Source organism: Furipterus horrens, unplaced genomic scaffold (assembly GCF_987537825.1).
Source record: "Furipterus horrens unplaced genomic scaffold, mFurHor1.1.pri manual_scaffold_3, whole genome shotgun sequence".
Taxonomy (NCBI): Eukaryota; Metazoa; Chordata; class Mammalia; order Chiroptera; family Furipteridae; genus Furipterus; species Furipterus horrens.
Window position 1 is genome coordinate 130,263,543 of NW_028327173.1, and position 14,560 is coordinate 130,278,102.

Sequence of the window (14,560 nt, forward strand, 5' to 3'; positions counted from 1 at the left end):
AGAATACCTTTCCAAACAATATAAACACAGGCATAAAAAAGGCTGTTCAAAAGAAGCTTGAAATCTATAATATAACCCCATAAAAATTAAAAGATTAATGATAGAAAACTTTTGCCTTTTATATATAACAAAGGAGTAACATTATTTATATAATAATCTTTTATTCATTTATAAGCAGAAAAGAAATATTATATAAACATATAAGTAACTTCAAATATAATATTCAAAAAAGACACAAGTAGTGATCAATAAACACATAAAATATTTAATCTTGCATAAGTAACAATTAAAATGAAAAATTCAATTATTGTCTATAATTATTTGGAGAGGGTGCTTAAAAACTTAGCTCTCTTACATAGCTAGTACATATTATTAGCTTAAAATAAACTTTATTTTTATTTACTCTTGTTCATATAGCTTAGGTCTATTTTTATTCATTCTCTTTGCAGATCTGTATTCATCCAGAACGTAAAGTATAGTCACACTGTTGTCTGAATTTGTTTCTCACCTGGATCATTTCTGATTTCATATTCGAAAGCCTGTCTTTGAGGGTCTTCTGTCCTTTTGGGGGTCTCTAATTCTAGGATCATACCTGTGCTGTCTGTGAATCTTTGAAATCTGCTTTCTTAAAAAATAAAGTTTTCTTTTGGTGAAAATTAACTTCTGAAGTCCACTTCTTTTCTTTTTTATTTTCCATAAAATTATCAGTAAGATAAGGCAACATTTTGTCACATGCCAAAGTTTTAGCAGAAGATTTTAGCTGCTATTTGTATGATTGATGTCTCCATTAGAACCTTATTTTTCTGTGTGCCAGTTTCATGACATTATCCTTACATAACCTGGTCTTACAGACTACTGTTTACGAACACTCTGAAGCAAACAAACAACCATATAATATGTTTATCATATACATTAATCATCTATCATCCATCCATCCATCCTTCCTTCTATCCATCATTTTCAACCTGATGCTTACAACTTCCAGTGCTCGACTGTATGAAAAGGAGTACCTCCTGGGACCATACTTTCTCCTTCAGATTTCTGATTTCCACATTGGTCTATTTCTCTGGTCCTCAGTTTCTGAGGCTGTAAAATGGTTGTACAGTACCAGGGGATATGATCCTTACAGCCATAGAACTGCATATTTTTCTTGTCACTTTTTCCCCTGCTGTCCAGTTCATCTGGACAAAGCATATAGTGCTTCCAGACTGACTCATTTTCAAATGGAACTATTCTCAATCCTCTTCCTGATCATTAAATGTGAATTACTGGACACTCCCAATATTATGCATCTGTTTTTGCCATTCATGCTTTTCTTTAAACTACCTGCTTTTAATTATTTGAGCAATTTTCTTTACTTTCAACTTTAACTTATATTCTTTTACATTTGTCTTACAGTACTTCATTCCCCAAAGTGTGTTCTGTGGAACACCTACTATATGAAATTTTAAGAAAGTCTACAGGACAAACAAACAAACAAATCAAAAACCAACCAACCAACCAAACATAAAACAAAACAAAAATAGTAGAAAAAAACAAGTGGGATTTTGAAGGAAAAAAGGTCTGGAGAGTAGTGGGTTAAAAGAAATAAAACTTTTGTAAAGAACTCAGTGCCTATAAATGTTAATTAATAAGTTATACAAGAAAAAAAGTTTATGCAGTTATTTCCAAAATTATTTCAATATCCAACTCTCTTTTGAGAAACATCCAACGGGATTATCATTCATTATTTAAAATTGTTGTCCCTCCACATACTCCTGCACATCCAAATTAATTTGCAGGAAGTCTGGATTAGGGCATTGAACATTGAACCTTCTTTATAAGGTGGTATTGCCAGCTACTGCCAGAAGCCAACACGTTATTCCCGTAATGTTAGCCACGATTCAAAAAATAATATACCTATTCATGAATATAATTTATATAAGCAGCTATTTGCTTTCTAAATCCTTTTTCTTTTCCAAGATTCAAACATCCAGAGGGATTAAAACCACTGAATTTTCTCAAATCCTTCAACTTTTCTAGGTTGAATTTCAAAGTCACCAGAGATATACACCAGGTTTCTTTCAGGTATTAACTACTTTTCATTCTATTGTCAGTCAGCAAAAGTGGATGGCAGTTGGCAAACTGTCAAATCTCAGGTGCTATTATAGAAATGGCAATAGCTGACTCCATGGGAATTTTCTGCTTGCTATGGGGAGCTCCGTTAGTTTTCAGATTTTTTTCCTTCTTGTTTCTTTTTATTCACTCTTGCATTCAGTAACTTATCAGCTTCTTAAAAGTAATTTTAATTCTCCAGGGTCTTTCAAATTCCCTCCCCGACCCCTGCTTCCTTAACACCCTACAAGAATCTTTCATACTATTGAAAAATTATAGCACAAGGAGCAGTTATTTACACAATTTATTTTCTTCCTAAGTAGAGCCTGTAAGTTCCTGTGAGTCTCATATAACTGATGGGTGTCTTAAGCCCCACTTCTAGAGATCTCACCTAACCTCACTTTGAAACACCTCCACACTGATTTCCATCCAAATGTATTTCTGGTCCTCTCTTTCCTAAACTTTGGGCTCTCTTAAGCTTTAGTAGTTATTTCTAGGCTGAATGGCTAGTGGCATCTCAAACTGAACATGATCAAAGCAGAAATCTTTTTCCTCCCTATCTTCTGTTTCAGTCATTTATCTTATACACAGTAGCCCAAGAGTAATCTTTCAAAAGTGTTAATTATGTTTTAACAACCTCTGGTTTAAAACCTTCTAATGAATTGGCAGTGCATTGGGAATAGAATAAAAACTCTTTACCTTGGCTTTGAAGATGCTTTGAGATCTGGCTTCTATCAGCTCCCTGACTTCATGTCACACATTTGCCCCTCTTTTACCATGCCTTGAAAATGGCAAGTATATTCCTGTGTTACACTCTGCACCAGCTGTTTCCAATACCTGGAGTTTAATTCCCCAGATCTTATTCTGACTGGCTCCCTTCTATCACCCAGGTTTTAGCTCAAACGTAAACTCAGTAATTACTAACTTCTTATCCCTATATCTCTTTCAAAGTAATGCCTCTTTCTCCACCCTTCTCCCCATAAGTCATTATTGTTACTATTGCATTATTTTTACACATTGCAATTATGATTACCATAGATAATCTTATTTATTGTTTTCCTTTTTAATGTTATGGCAGGGACCTTGTACATTTTCATAACTGCATAGCTGGTGCCAGTATAGTTAGTGCATGGTGAAGAGAAGGCCTTAATAACATCATTGTGATATCTACAAAACATGAATGTCTTCAGGTCTCCTAAACCTCAAGCAAAACCGGCTTTTGTAAGAATCTTGCAAATTGACCAGCAGAATTTTTTTCCTGGAAGTAGGAAACTGTGGGAATAGTGACTTTATTCCAACTTTGAAGGAAAATGAAATGCATTTTCTGTCATTAAAAATCTTTTTAGAGAATTCAGAAGGGCATTGCACCAAGAATAATTCCACAGTTCTTCTAGCTTAGCTGCACCTAGCACATTAGAAAAATTATACCTTGCTGTGGATGAAGAGAAACACTTCATAAATAAATAAGCAAGGACAATACCAATGCACACATGTTGACCTCCTCACAACATCAAATCCAGCGAGAATAAATTCAAATCATTCTAGAGGGTGAATGACACCATGTTGTTGGACACATTCAAGGCTCTATTACTGACCCAGGGAACAACTCTAAGAGAAAATTACCTTGCAATGCTGTATACTGAGCCAGGAGCTGAGGTCAAGATATAAACAAACAAACAAAAATACATAGAGCAAAAATAAAATGTAATCAAATACAAAAGAAACATACATAATGTGTTTCTTGGATACGCCTGAGTGTGCTTGTGTAAGGGAAGTAGAGATGGGTCTGGCTACCTTATTTGCTTCACCAGCTTCAAAATAAAAAATCAAAATTGCCTCGACCTTGACAGGCAGCAGACCACTGTGGCAGAGCATTACACCTAGCAGTGTCCTTCTGAGGTCGGGCCCTCCCAGTCATGAAGCCTACCCTAGCGAGATTATTAGAATTCATCTTTAAGGTCTGGGAATCAGCCCTCACTTCCCCATCACCTCCAAACAGCAACAGGGAAAATGATCACAATTAGAGTGGATAGTGCCCAACTTTGATAGTGGTGGCTCTGGGAGGAGCTGGGAGCACCACCCCAACAAAGCGACTTATAGAGTGATAGAAGAAGAAAGAGAACAGTTTCTGAGGCTCAGGAACTAGACGCTCCAGACACAGAGGATAAGGTAGGGGAAAGAGGCCGCATTAGACTGTCCTCCTGCCTTTATGTAGAAAGTGCCTTTTTTTTTCTTTCTTTTCTTTTTTTATTTTTTAAATAAAGAGGTCTTCTGAATCCAGCCACTGTGTATGCTTGGTGCCTTGGGAGTTGCGGTGGAGTAGGTGGGTATCAGGGCGTGTCAGAAACAAAAACGGTAGAGACAGGTTTAAATACATTTCCGTGGACTGGCTTCCCACCCGCTCTGGCAACTAACCCCAGGGCTCCTGGAAGGAGCCAAGGATGTAAGTGGGTTTCCTAGGACCCTCTGTTTTCATCCTCTCATGACTCTGCTAAGGTAAGACCCAAGGGGCTCGGCATTCTTGGGTCCATCACAGATCACCTTACTAGTAGAAGTGCCAGTCCACAGGCATGTGAAAAAGGCGGTGGGGTCTGTGGGAATCGGGAAGCGCGAGGCCACGAACAGCGGTCGCAGGAGGCGCTCTGTCCCCTCGGTCTGCAGTTGGACGGCCTGGCTAGTGTAGACAGGAGTCCATGCGGGGAGAGACGAACCGCGCCCGCGGAGGCGGCTCCGAGCCCCGGCTCTCGGTCATGCCCCGACTAGTGGAGTTCAGGTCACAGGAAACGCCGGCGGCAGGGCGGCGACCCAGCACCCTGCGGCCACTGCACCCGCTCCCGCGCCCGCCGGGTGGTGGCTGCGCAGTGCCCGCCCCTAGCTCGCCCGCCCCGCCCCCCACGCCCCCTGCCCCGCCCCCCCGGCGCCCGGGCCGTGCTGACCTGAGCCCGGTCCTTGCGAGCCCGCCGCGGCGGCTGCTGCTTGGCGGCGGCGCCTCCCTAGCGCGGCGCCCGCGCTCCCGGCGGCGCAATTCTCCCGTCTCGGCCATTTTCCCTCCTCCCTCTCCCCTTCCAGAGCCTCAACCCATAGTCCTCCCCCCGCGCGGGGACTTTTCCGGAAAGTTTTTATTTTCCGCCTCGGCTCTTGGAGAAAGACGCTCCCGGCTCCGCCGCAGCAAAACTTTTCAGCTGCCGGCCCCCGCCCTCGGCTGTCCGGACCCGCGGCCCTTCGCGCGCCCGGCCAAGCGATGAGCGCCCCTCCGGCTCTGCGGCCGCCCAGCCCGTTGCTGCCCGTGGCCGCGGCGGCGGCAGCAGCGGCCGCCGCGCTGGTCCCGGGGTCGGGGCCCGGGCCCGCGCCGTTCCTGGCTGCCGTCGCAGCCCCTGCTGGGGGCATCTCGTTCCATCTGCAGATCGGCCTGAGCCGCGAGCCTGTGCTGCTGCTCCAGGACTCGTCCGGGGACTACAGCCTGGCGCACGTCCGCGAGATGGCTTGCTCCATCGTCGACCAGAAGGTAAGGCGCGCCGCTCCGAGCCCAGCCCCTTCCCGCGGCGCAGGGGGCGCTGCCCGCCCTCCGCGTTGGAGGGCTCAGCCGGGAGCCAGCCTCACCGGCGCTTTTGGAAGGGACTGGCACCCTCCGAGGTTGGACGGCCGCATCTGAAGCACAGCCCTCCTCCAGTTCTCCTTTGCCCCATCTTATATTTCCGATTTCTCTCCAGTCTGCATCCTCTTACCCATTTTCATTTTTCTTAGGACATTTCCAGGTATCTTGCCCCTTTCTTGTCGCGTCTCTCCCTACCCTTAACACTCCCCGGCGCTCCCCTCTCTTGCCCCTGGACCAGCACATTCCTGGCGCTGGAATCCTCCCTCCTGTCTGCACAAAGTACCCCCGGGACACGCTTAGCCCGATTTCAGCACCACTCCCTTCCACTTTAGGCCTCTCTCTAGCTCAGACTGATGCTGAAGAGTTCCTGGAATAATTTGGAGACGAGGAACTTCTCACCTGTCAAATAATCTTTTAAGAGAGAATGGTTGACTGGGCCAGCTGTGCAAACAACTGACTAGACCACAACTACCTACCTCTACATGAATATGGGAGCAGAATTTTCAACATCAAGTCTGAAAGTTGCAGCTTTCTTTTCATCGCTGGGCCATTGACAGTGGGGAGCGCAGGCATTTAACGGGTGGGGGTATTTCGCTGGAACACTCGGGAGACAGCGCTGAAGTTTTTGGCGTGGAACTTTGGACAGCGGCCATCAAAGGCAGGTTGAAAAAGGGCCATTATCCTAGGCCAGGCCACCCGGGGAGGAGACCCATGCCGCCCACCACTGTTAATAGTGCAGTTCTGAATTTCAGGTTGTTTCTGTAGCCATTCAGAGGAATGTTGCATGGAGGGGGTGATAAGAGTATAAAGGAGAGGGGACCGTGGCGCCAGTCCTTTTAGTGTAAACAGCCAAGCTTTAGGGGGTGGAGACAGGTCTATAAAGGTACTGAATTTCAACCCTGGAGGCCTGGCTGGTACTTGCTTCATAAAGATCACTTCAATAATCATGAATACTTTCTTTAAACTTTTGGAACAGAGTTTGCTAAACCTGAGTGTTGTGGCACTCTGCACTGGGGTATTTGGAAAAACCTCAGGGAAAAATCACTAATCTAGGAAGTTGTAAAAGTTCTGGAGCCCAGGCTAAGGTAGCACTGAGAGCCAGCGAATTTGTTTATTGAATGGAGTGATAGTTTATATTTCATGCGACTCAGTTTTTTGCAACTTGCACATAAATTACATATTTTGTCTAATTCTGGTACAAGTCATATTAGGTACCTCCTCATTCTCAATATTTGGGACAAAACGTAGCAGATGAACAAGAGCACTGTCCTAGGCACTGAAAGCCTTCCCTTAAAGGGCGTTGTAGTCTACAACAGTGTCTCTTAGGGTGCAAACCAGTAAAATAGAGAATACTAGATAAGCACATAAACAATGTATAATAAAATATCCCCAAGAGCTGAAGCAATAGTATAGAATTTTAGCTTACCTAAATTCTAAAGCAAGTGATAGAATTATAGGGAATATTCAAATTGGGTCAAATTAATATGGACAGGCTATTCTTGATCTATTTTAACACACACATGTTGATGCAGTTTAGGATGGGGAGAAGCATGTATGATTCAAGAAGTTTGGGACTGGGATGTTGAGTGGAGTGTGAATTCTGAATCTCAGTTATCTTAGTAGCTAACAAGGCTGATGTTATATGCAGGAACCTATGTAGGTGCAAAGGGAGCAAGGTTATAGGCTCCCGTGGAACACAGTAGGCTTGAGGGTGTGACTCAGATATTTCTAGAGAAAGTATAATTATGAAAAGGCCTTGAAATTAAAAGGAGCTCATATTACCAGAAGCCTCTGTAATCTTCTACATAGAGATATCAAACCAAGGACAGCTGAAAGATGGATATACTATGTAGAGGGTATTTTAGAATGCCAAAAATGGGATGGCAGAAAGAAAACTGGAGTTCCATCATGAGCTAATTGAGACCTGAGCCAAAGCTGGGGGTGGGATGGCGTGGGGTTGTCATACCTGGAGAAATACTGGAAAGGGAAAATCATCAGCCCTGGTGGCTAATTTAAAAGGGGAGTCCCTTTCTTTTGTATTTACTCTAGTAGTTCTTCCATCTCTAAAAGAAGAGTTTGAAAAGTTTGACTGCTTGGGATAGCCAAGGTGAGATCTCACTTGCACTTTGATTTTTAAAGGTTATGTCAAGGGGAGAGATAGATTCAGAGATGTGGACTGGAGAGTTATTAATACTCAGGATACTGTAAGTAAATATTTACTGGATTGCGTGTGTAGACAGGAATATTTCCATCTATCTGTCTTCTCATCTATCTTGAGATACATTATCATCCAGGTAGAAACAAGGTTAAGAGGGCTGAAGATCCATCATAGGACAGCATGGAACTCTTTGCTTTGTGACAGTAGAAATGGCAGAGATGGTCATTGTGGAGTTAAGGAAGAGAGAGGTGGCCCTTTGTCCCTTAATTTCAGGTTCCCTTGAAGTGTTTTCTGAAGGTAACAATGTGAGGAGGAATGATGGGAAAGAAAGAGAAGGTGTGGGGAATGGATGTTTAGGAGAGAGCAGAGAATTTGATCATTTACAATTTACTGTTTAGACAGACTGGAGTCATGCTGATCTCAGCAGAGTCCCCTGCTTTCATTGTTCTATAATGTGTTAAGAGAGTTTTCATATATGTTAGAGAGTTCCCTAGATACTAAGATCAGACTAGCTTAAGTCTTTGGAAGTATTAGCTGACAATTCAGTTTATTTCAGCAACATTCATGAGTTGTTTCCTGTAGAATGAGTCACTGAGGGGTACAGGGCTTAGTAAGAGAGATCTTGTATCTGAACAAACACATCTTTAAGGTATTATTGTTATTATTTAAAATTTAGACTATAGTTTTTCTTTATATAGATTTGAAAAGTGTCAGACATGATTGTACTTGAAAAATTTTTATGGTAATTTAACAAAAATATTCTTACTTTAATATAAAAGTACACTGTATACTAAGTATGTACTGAATTATATAACTAAATTGTTATTTCTTTTATCTTGAAGTTTAGATGACAATTCTAGTTCTGCTCTTTGTATGTAACAATGTATGAATATATAAGAGGTAATTAATTCCTTTTTTGGAAGTATTTGCCCAAGGTTATATTTATATTATACTTATTCTTTACTTTGTAAGCAAGGAACCTTGAAGGCTGGTTGTATATAAAGACATGTATTCTTAGTGTACATGATTATTATTATTAAAAAAATAACAGTAACTGACCTCACTTTAAAACACTGTTACTTTTTACTATCAAAGGAACCTTGAAAATATAGACTAAGAAGGAATTGTTTCCAAGTGAGGAACAGTAGTCCAAAGGAAAAATTAGTTTGGCTTCACAGTATACCATCTATCTATCTCTGCACATGTGCGTACACACACACACACACCCCCACACACCCACCCCCACCCCTCCCCCCTTAAAAATATAAACAGTATTGATTTAGTAGTGTGGGATGCAGTTAATAGAAGGCCAACTTACTACATTTCTTTTTTCAATTTACTTAAATGGAGTAATGACATCAGGAAGACACCTGGCATATTGATAGTTTAACTTTGTACAGTCATACATCTGACCAAAACTATGGGGTGAGATTTTATCGAAGATACCTCGCTAAAGGAATAACAACGGTTCATGCCTTGGCTTGAGAGCAGCTTTACTCTGCTTGTATTTGTTTTACTTTCTTAATTGTAAATTGTTTTCTTAACAGTTGTAGTGTCATTATTATATTTATCATTAATTTTAGCTATTCTACTGCTACATAGATTGAGAGAGCTGGAAGTAATTAGCTGCTTGACCTGCCCAATATACATGGGACAACAAAGTCCTTTTAAGCTAATGATGGTGTTTGGGTCTTAGATGTATATTTTAATTCAGATTTTATATTTGTCATTATTGTGTATTGATTTCTAATTTAATGATAAATATAGGATTTGTCACTTCATTAAGTGATTCTGAAGTAATGTAACATTAATATTTACAATTGTAATTTCTTTTCAAGTATAGTAGTGTAATAGGATTATATTTTGGTGTATATGTAATGCCTATGTTTTATATATAACATATGTGTATATGTTATGCATGTACATGTATTATATTATCTAAGTTTCTAAATGTGTTTTAAAACATATTTATAAAAGCCTAATTGTTCATGTGTAGCTGCCAAAAAATGGGACCTCATTCAATATCTTATAATCCAAAAGAAAAACTGTGCATTATATTTTTCTGTCAATACACATAACTAAAAACATTTTCTCACAGTTGTATACTATTTAACAGTTTTCACAAGGAAAATAGCCTTTGAGCCTGTAAAGTTAAAGGAATTTAGCATTACAGTCTTTGGGCTGGGAAAAATTGGCTTAGTGGCTGTTTTGACATATATATGAATTAATTTGGGCCTTTAGATACAGGAATGAAATAAATATGGAAGAATTTTCTGTGATAGCTATAGTGTGTGGGTATATATAGTAGAGGGGATAGACATGGGGCTGGAAGTTTGAAAACTTGCCCTATACTTGATGACTGTGTGGTTTGGTGTCAGCAGACACCTGTTGTAACTATTAAGGTAGATTAAAACTTCATTTTCCTGATTATTATTACTTTTTTTGTGAGATAGTTGTATATAGGTACTCTCCAATTTATGCATAACTGACTTTTTAATGACCTTATCAAAGGATCCAAACACATTTGTAAGCCTCTGAATGTGTGGTTGTGACTTATCTAAGATTGCTTTGAAGATAAAGGATAATAAGTGTAAAGCATTAAATACCTGCCTGGTATCGGTATCGGTATCGGCAGCCGTCCGTCTCGAGAGACGATGGTGTAGCTTCTTAAGAGTCTATCTGCACCGCCGAGAATGGCTGTGCAGTCCGACTCGGGAGTGACACGGTATCTGTCTCCTCCCGTGTTGAATCGACATCTTGCGATGACGCTGGGGTGTCCTCTCCAGTGAAGCTGAAGCTACAGAGCCTGGGCAGGGTGATATGGAGGGTCTGCTGTTGCCCATGCAGCAGACCCCCCCTCTCTTCGCAGCTGAAGGGTCCAAGGGAAAGACGGAGTCAATACAGCTTGGCTTCAGGTGCGCCGCAGGAGTTGCCGGTGTTGACTACAACGTCAAACCGCCTTAGGGACTCCGGCTCTGGATTTTCTGTCGGGGTTTACTCCCTTAGCCTTTCCCCTGAAGAGGTATGCCGCAAGGCAGCGGAGGTTTTTTGGAGTCAGAGTTTTCCTTCTCTGATGTGCCCTGACTGGAAGATCGAACCAGCGACACTTAGCTCGCAGGCCGACGCTCAATCCACTGAGCCAAACCAGCCAGGGTTACCTGCCTGGTGAATAGGTGCATAATAAGTAGGATTATTGGTATTCTAAGGCTTTACATACTAGCAGACTGTCTTGCTAACAGAACTGTGTACTTTCTTATTTTATTCTTATCTCAATACATAATTAAAATTGTAGTATCAAAAAGTAATGTGGCTGTAAGGCCCAAGTGACATTATCTTTTTTCTGCCCTCCATAACAGAGCAATTTTAGGAGTAGTACCATTTTGAAACTGCCTCTCAAATTTCAACCTTTCAGAATTCCTGAAGAAGTAATTAGGTCATTAGGAAATGAAAAATACATATGATAATAAAAGTAGAGCATATCTTCATCACTTTGTATTATTTTTATCAAGAAGTTCATTTAATTCCTTTCCAATTGCAAGTAATTCCAATGATATTTCATTTGATAAAAAAGGGAAATTAAAATAGTTAATAGTGCAGATAAAGAGCTTCCCAGACAAGAAAAAACTAAAGGAGTTCATCATCACCAAACCATTATTATATGAAATGTTAAAGGGACTTATTTAAGAAAAAAGATCAAAACTATGAACAATAAAGTGACAATAAATACATATCTATCAACAATTGAGTCTAAAAAACAGCAACCAAGAAGAACAGAGACAGACTCATAGATTCAGGGAGTGTTTTTATGGTTGCCAGTTGGGAGGGAGGTGAAGAGGTGAGGGGATTAAGAAGTACAAATAGGTAGTCACAGAATAGCCATGGGGATGTACAGTACAGTATGCGAATAGAGTAGCTAAAGGACTTATACACATGACCCATAGTCATGAACAAAGGTGTGGGGATTGCTTGAGGGAGTGGGGGGGTTCTGGGTAGAGGGGGGCAACGGGGGAATAAAAGAAAAAATGTTAGGATGGATTAATATTCAATAAATAAACAGCAATAAAAAAGAAAAGAAATAAAATATAAAGTAGCTAATGGTGCAACATTTAGCAACATAATGATTCTCAAATCTGGTCCTCAGCACTGAAGTCAGAAGTTCCTTTGCAAATAAACTTTTGATATAAAGAGAAAGTAATTTGGAAATGACTTAACAGATCTGATTTGGCTGTCATGCTGGCATCCAGGATGCTGTTTTGTAAATTGTTATATATGATGAATAGCTAATATGAATAGCTAATATGACATAAGTTGGTTGTGCACACACAGAGGTATTAAATTGGGATGGGAGGCAATTTTACTGGGGAACAATTAAGTTAACAGTTTGGCTAAGCCAACACAAGTTTTTTCCAGATCTTTTCAGTAACTACCACTTACCTCTCATAGAAGCCCATGCCCCCATTTACAAAACCTTTAGGTAGCTACAATCAGTAATTATTTATCCATCTTTAAAAAAACTTTGAACTCCTCACCCGAGGATATGTTTATTGATTTTAGAGAGAGAGTGAGACAAAGAGAAACATTGATCTGAGACAGAAACAGTGATCGATTACCTCCCTTACCTCCCTGACTCAGGATGAAAGGTGCAATCTAGGTATGTGCCCAGATTGGGAATCAAACCTTCACCTTTTTGGTGTATGGGATGATGCTCCAGTGAACTGAGCTACCTGGTCAGGGCAGTTTATCCATCTTTTAAAGAACAGTGAAATAGATAATTACATGAAATGTATGTGTGTGTATGTGTGTGTGTTATACTGTAGTCATTAAATAGGTTCTCAAACTATACCAAGAAGCTAGTCTAATAATCAAGATAGTGGGGCTGGATTCAGATTGTATTAGAAGTGGGTAAAATGCAGTTCCACGGGAGTTGATCATAACATGAGAATTCTTTGTTTTATGTTTATGTTTATTTGCTGTTTGCTTTGTTTTAATGTGTTGGGGATAACAAATATTTTGACCTCTGACCTCTGACAGTCATTTCGGTTCATCTGGACCCTCTAAGCCCAAATGTGAAAACAGAGGTAAAAATATAAGACATTTTAAAAGATAGCTCTCACCTTTTAATTTTCCTAGCATTATGTTAGAGAGGCTTACAAACTGAGGTTTCAGTTTTTAAGTATTTCTTTAATGTTGGAATGTTAGTACAACACAAAAAAATGCATCAATTTTATTTTTCTATTGATAGAATTTAGAATACAGAGAAAATGGTTATTTTCCTCACATATATTCAAAATTCTTTTTCATCTACAAGAATATGTGACATTTCTTCCAGAAATTCCTCTAACACTGCCAACAAAAACTTTTTTTTTTGTACCATTAAAAACCAATAATGACAGCATCACTTAAAGTTACTTGGTGTCAGAGAAACCCTCATTATATTGTTTCTTAATTTGTCTTTCTGGTCTTACATAGAAAACAGATAATTAAAAGAACAAAGCTTTAATTAAATGGCCACTATGGCCATTGTGGAATATGATATAATGTGGATAGCTATAAAGATAAGAATTGGTATAAAATACCACACACTGAGACACAGTTATGCCTGTCCAGATTTATAGTTCCTGTATGGAAGGTTCTTCCAAAGTTGCAAAAAGGTTTTATTTGTCTAAAGCTAGACAGTTGATATAGCAGATTAGCAATGTTGGCAAATATGAAGATTAGATTTTTAAATATGCAAACATACAGGAATTTTGTCCAACTTATTTTGGTAAAAAGGAAAAAAAGTGATGCATTCTTTACTGGTTCGTTGGCTTTTATTCTGACTAAACCACCGATTGATGAGGAATTTGTTGAATTTACTGCTTGGATTTAGGCATAATTTCAAGAATTTCTAAATGCCTCTCTCCCTAACTGTCAGCAGTTTTTTAAAATATATATATATATGTCATAAAATGAATAAAATGTATGAAGGAGATAAAGTATGGTCAAAAGGTATGAATGTGCGTAATAATTGGTATATTGATAATCTAAGGCTGTAATACAATGTAGTGCATTGTCTTGTTACTGAAAGAAACGTAAGTTGCATTAGCAAGGAATTTGTTTAGCTATTTTGATAAAGAAGAAAAATTTTATATGTACCTTTCATTGGTTCAGATTGTTGGAGGGACTGTAGCATACATATGAAATGTTATACCTTAACGCAGTTGAAGCTTGCTTCAGTATACAGTTGACCCTAGAGCAATGTGGGTGTTGGGGCACTGTTCCCCTGCCCCCTGCACGCAGTTTAAAATTCATGTATAACTTTTGACTCTCCCAGAACTGAGTTACTAATAACCGACTGTTGACTGGAAGCCTTACTGGTAGTATAGACAGTCGGTTAACACATATTTTGAATGTTATATGTATCATATACTGTATCTCACAATAAAGTAAGTTAGAGGAAAGAAAAAAGAGTATCAGATGAAAGAGAAAATATATTTACAGTATTTATTAAAAAAAAGAAAGCTATGTATAAGTTGACCCAGGCAGTTCAAACCTATGGTGTTCAAGGGTCAACTGTAATGTTTGTCACAGAAATAATAAGACAGTTAAGATCCAATTAAAAAGTATTATTAAACATGTGAAATAAATATCTGGGTCTGTTTTCTTTTTCAAAAACAATGGGATGGAAAAAATCTGCATATAATCAAAACCTGATTTGGTAAGGTATGTCACAG

At 39.6% G+C, this 14,560-nt stretch overlaps 1 protein-coding gene across 1 annotated transcript in view; it reads left to right on the forward strand.

Annotated features, from left to right (window-relative positions):
* Positions 1–5,056: 5,056 nt before the first annotated feature.
* PRKD1 (protein kinase D1) overlaps positions 5,057–14,560 on the forward strand; it is a 328,190-nt gene continuing 318,686 nt past the window's right edge. Inside the window, exon 1 of the mRNA XM_090270173.1 lies at positions 5,057–5,599. Within this exon, the coding sequence (XP_090126299.1) occupies positions 5,336–5,599 (264 nt within the window). The 5' untranslated portion in view covers positions 5,057–5,335. The remainder of the gene's footprint in view (positions 5,600–14,560) is intronic.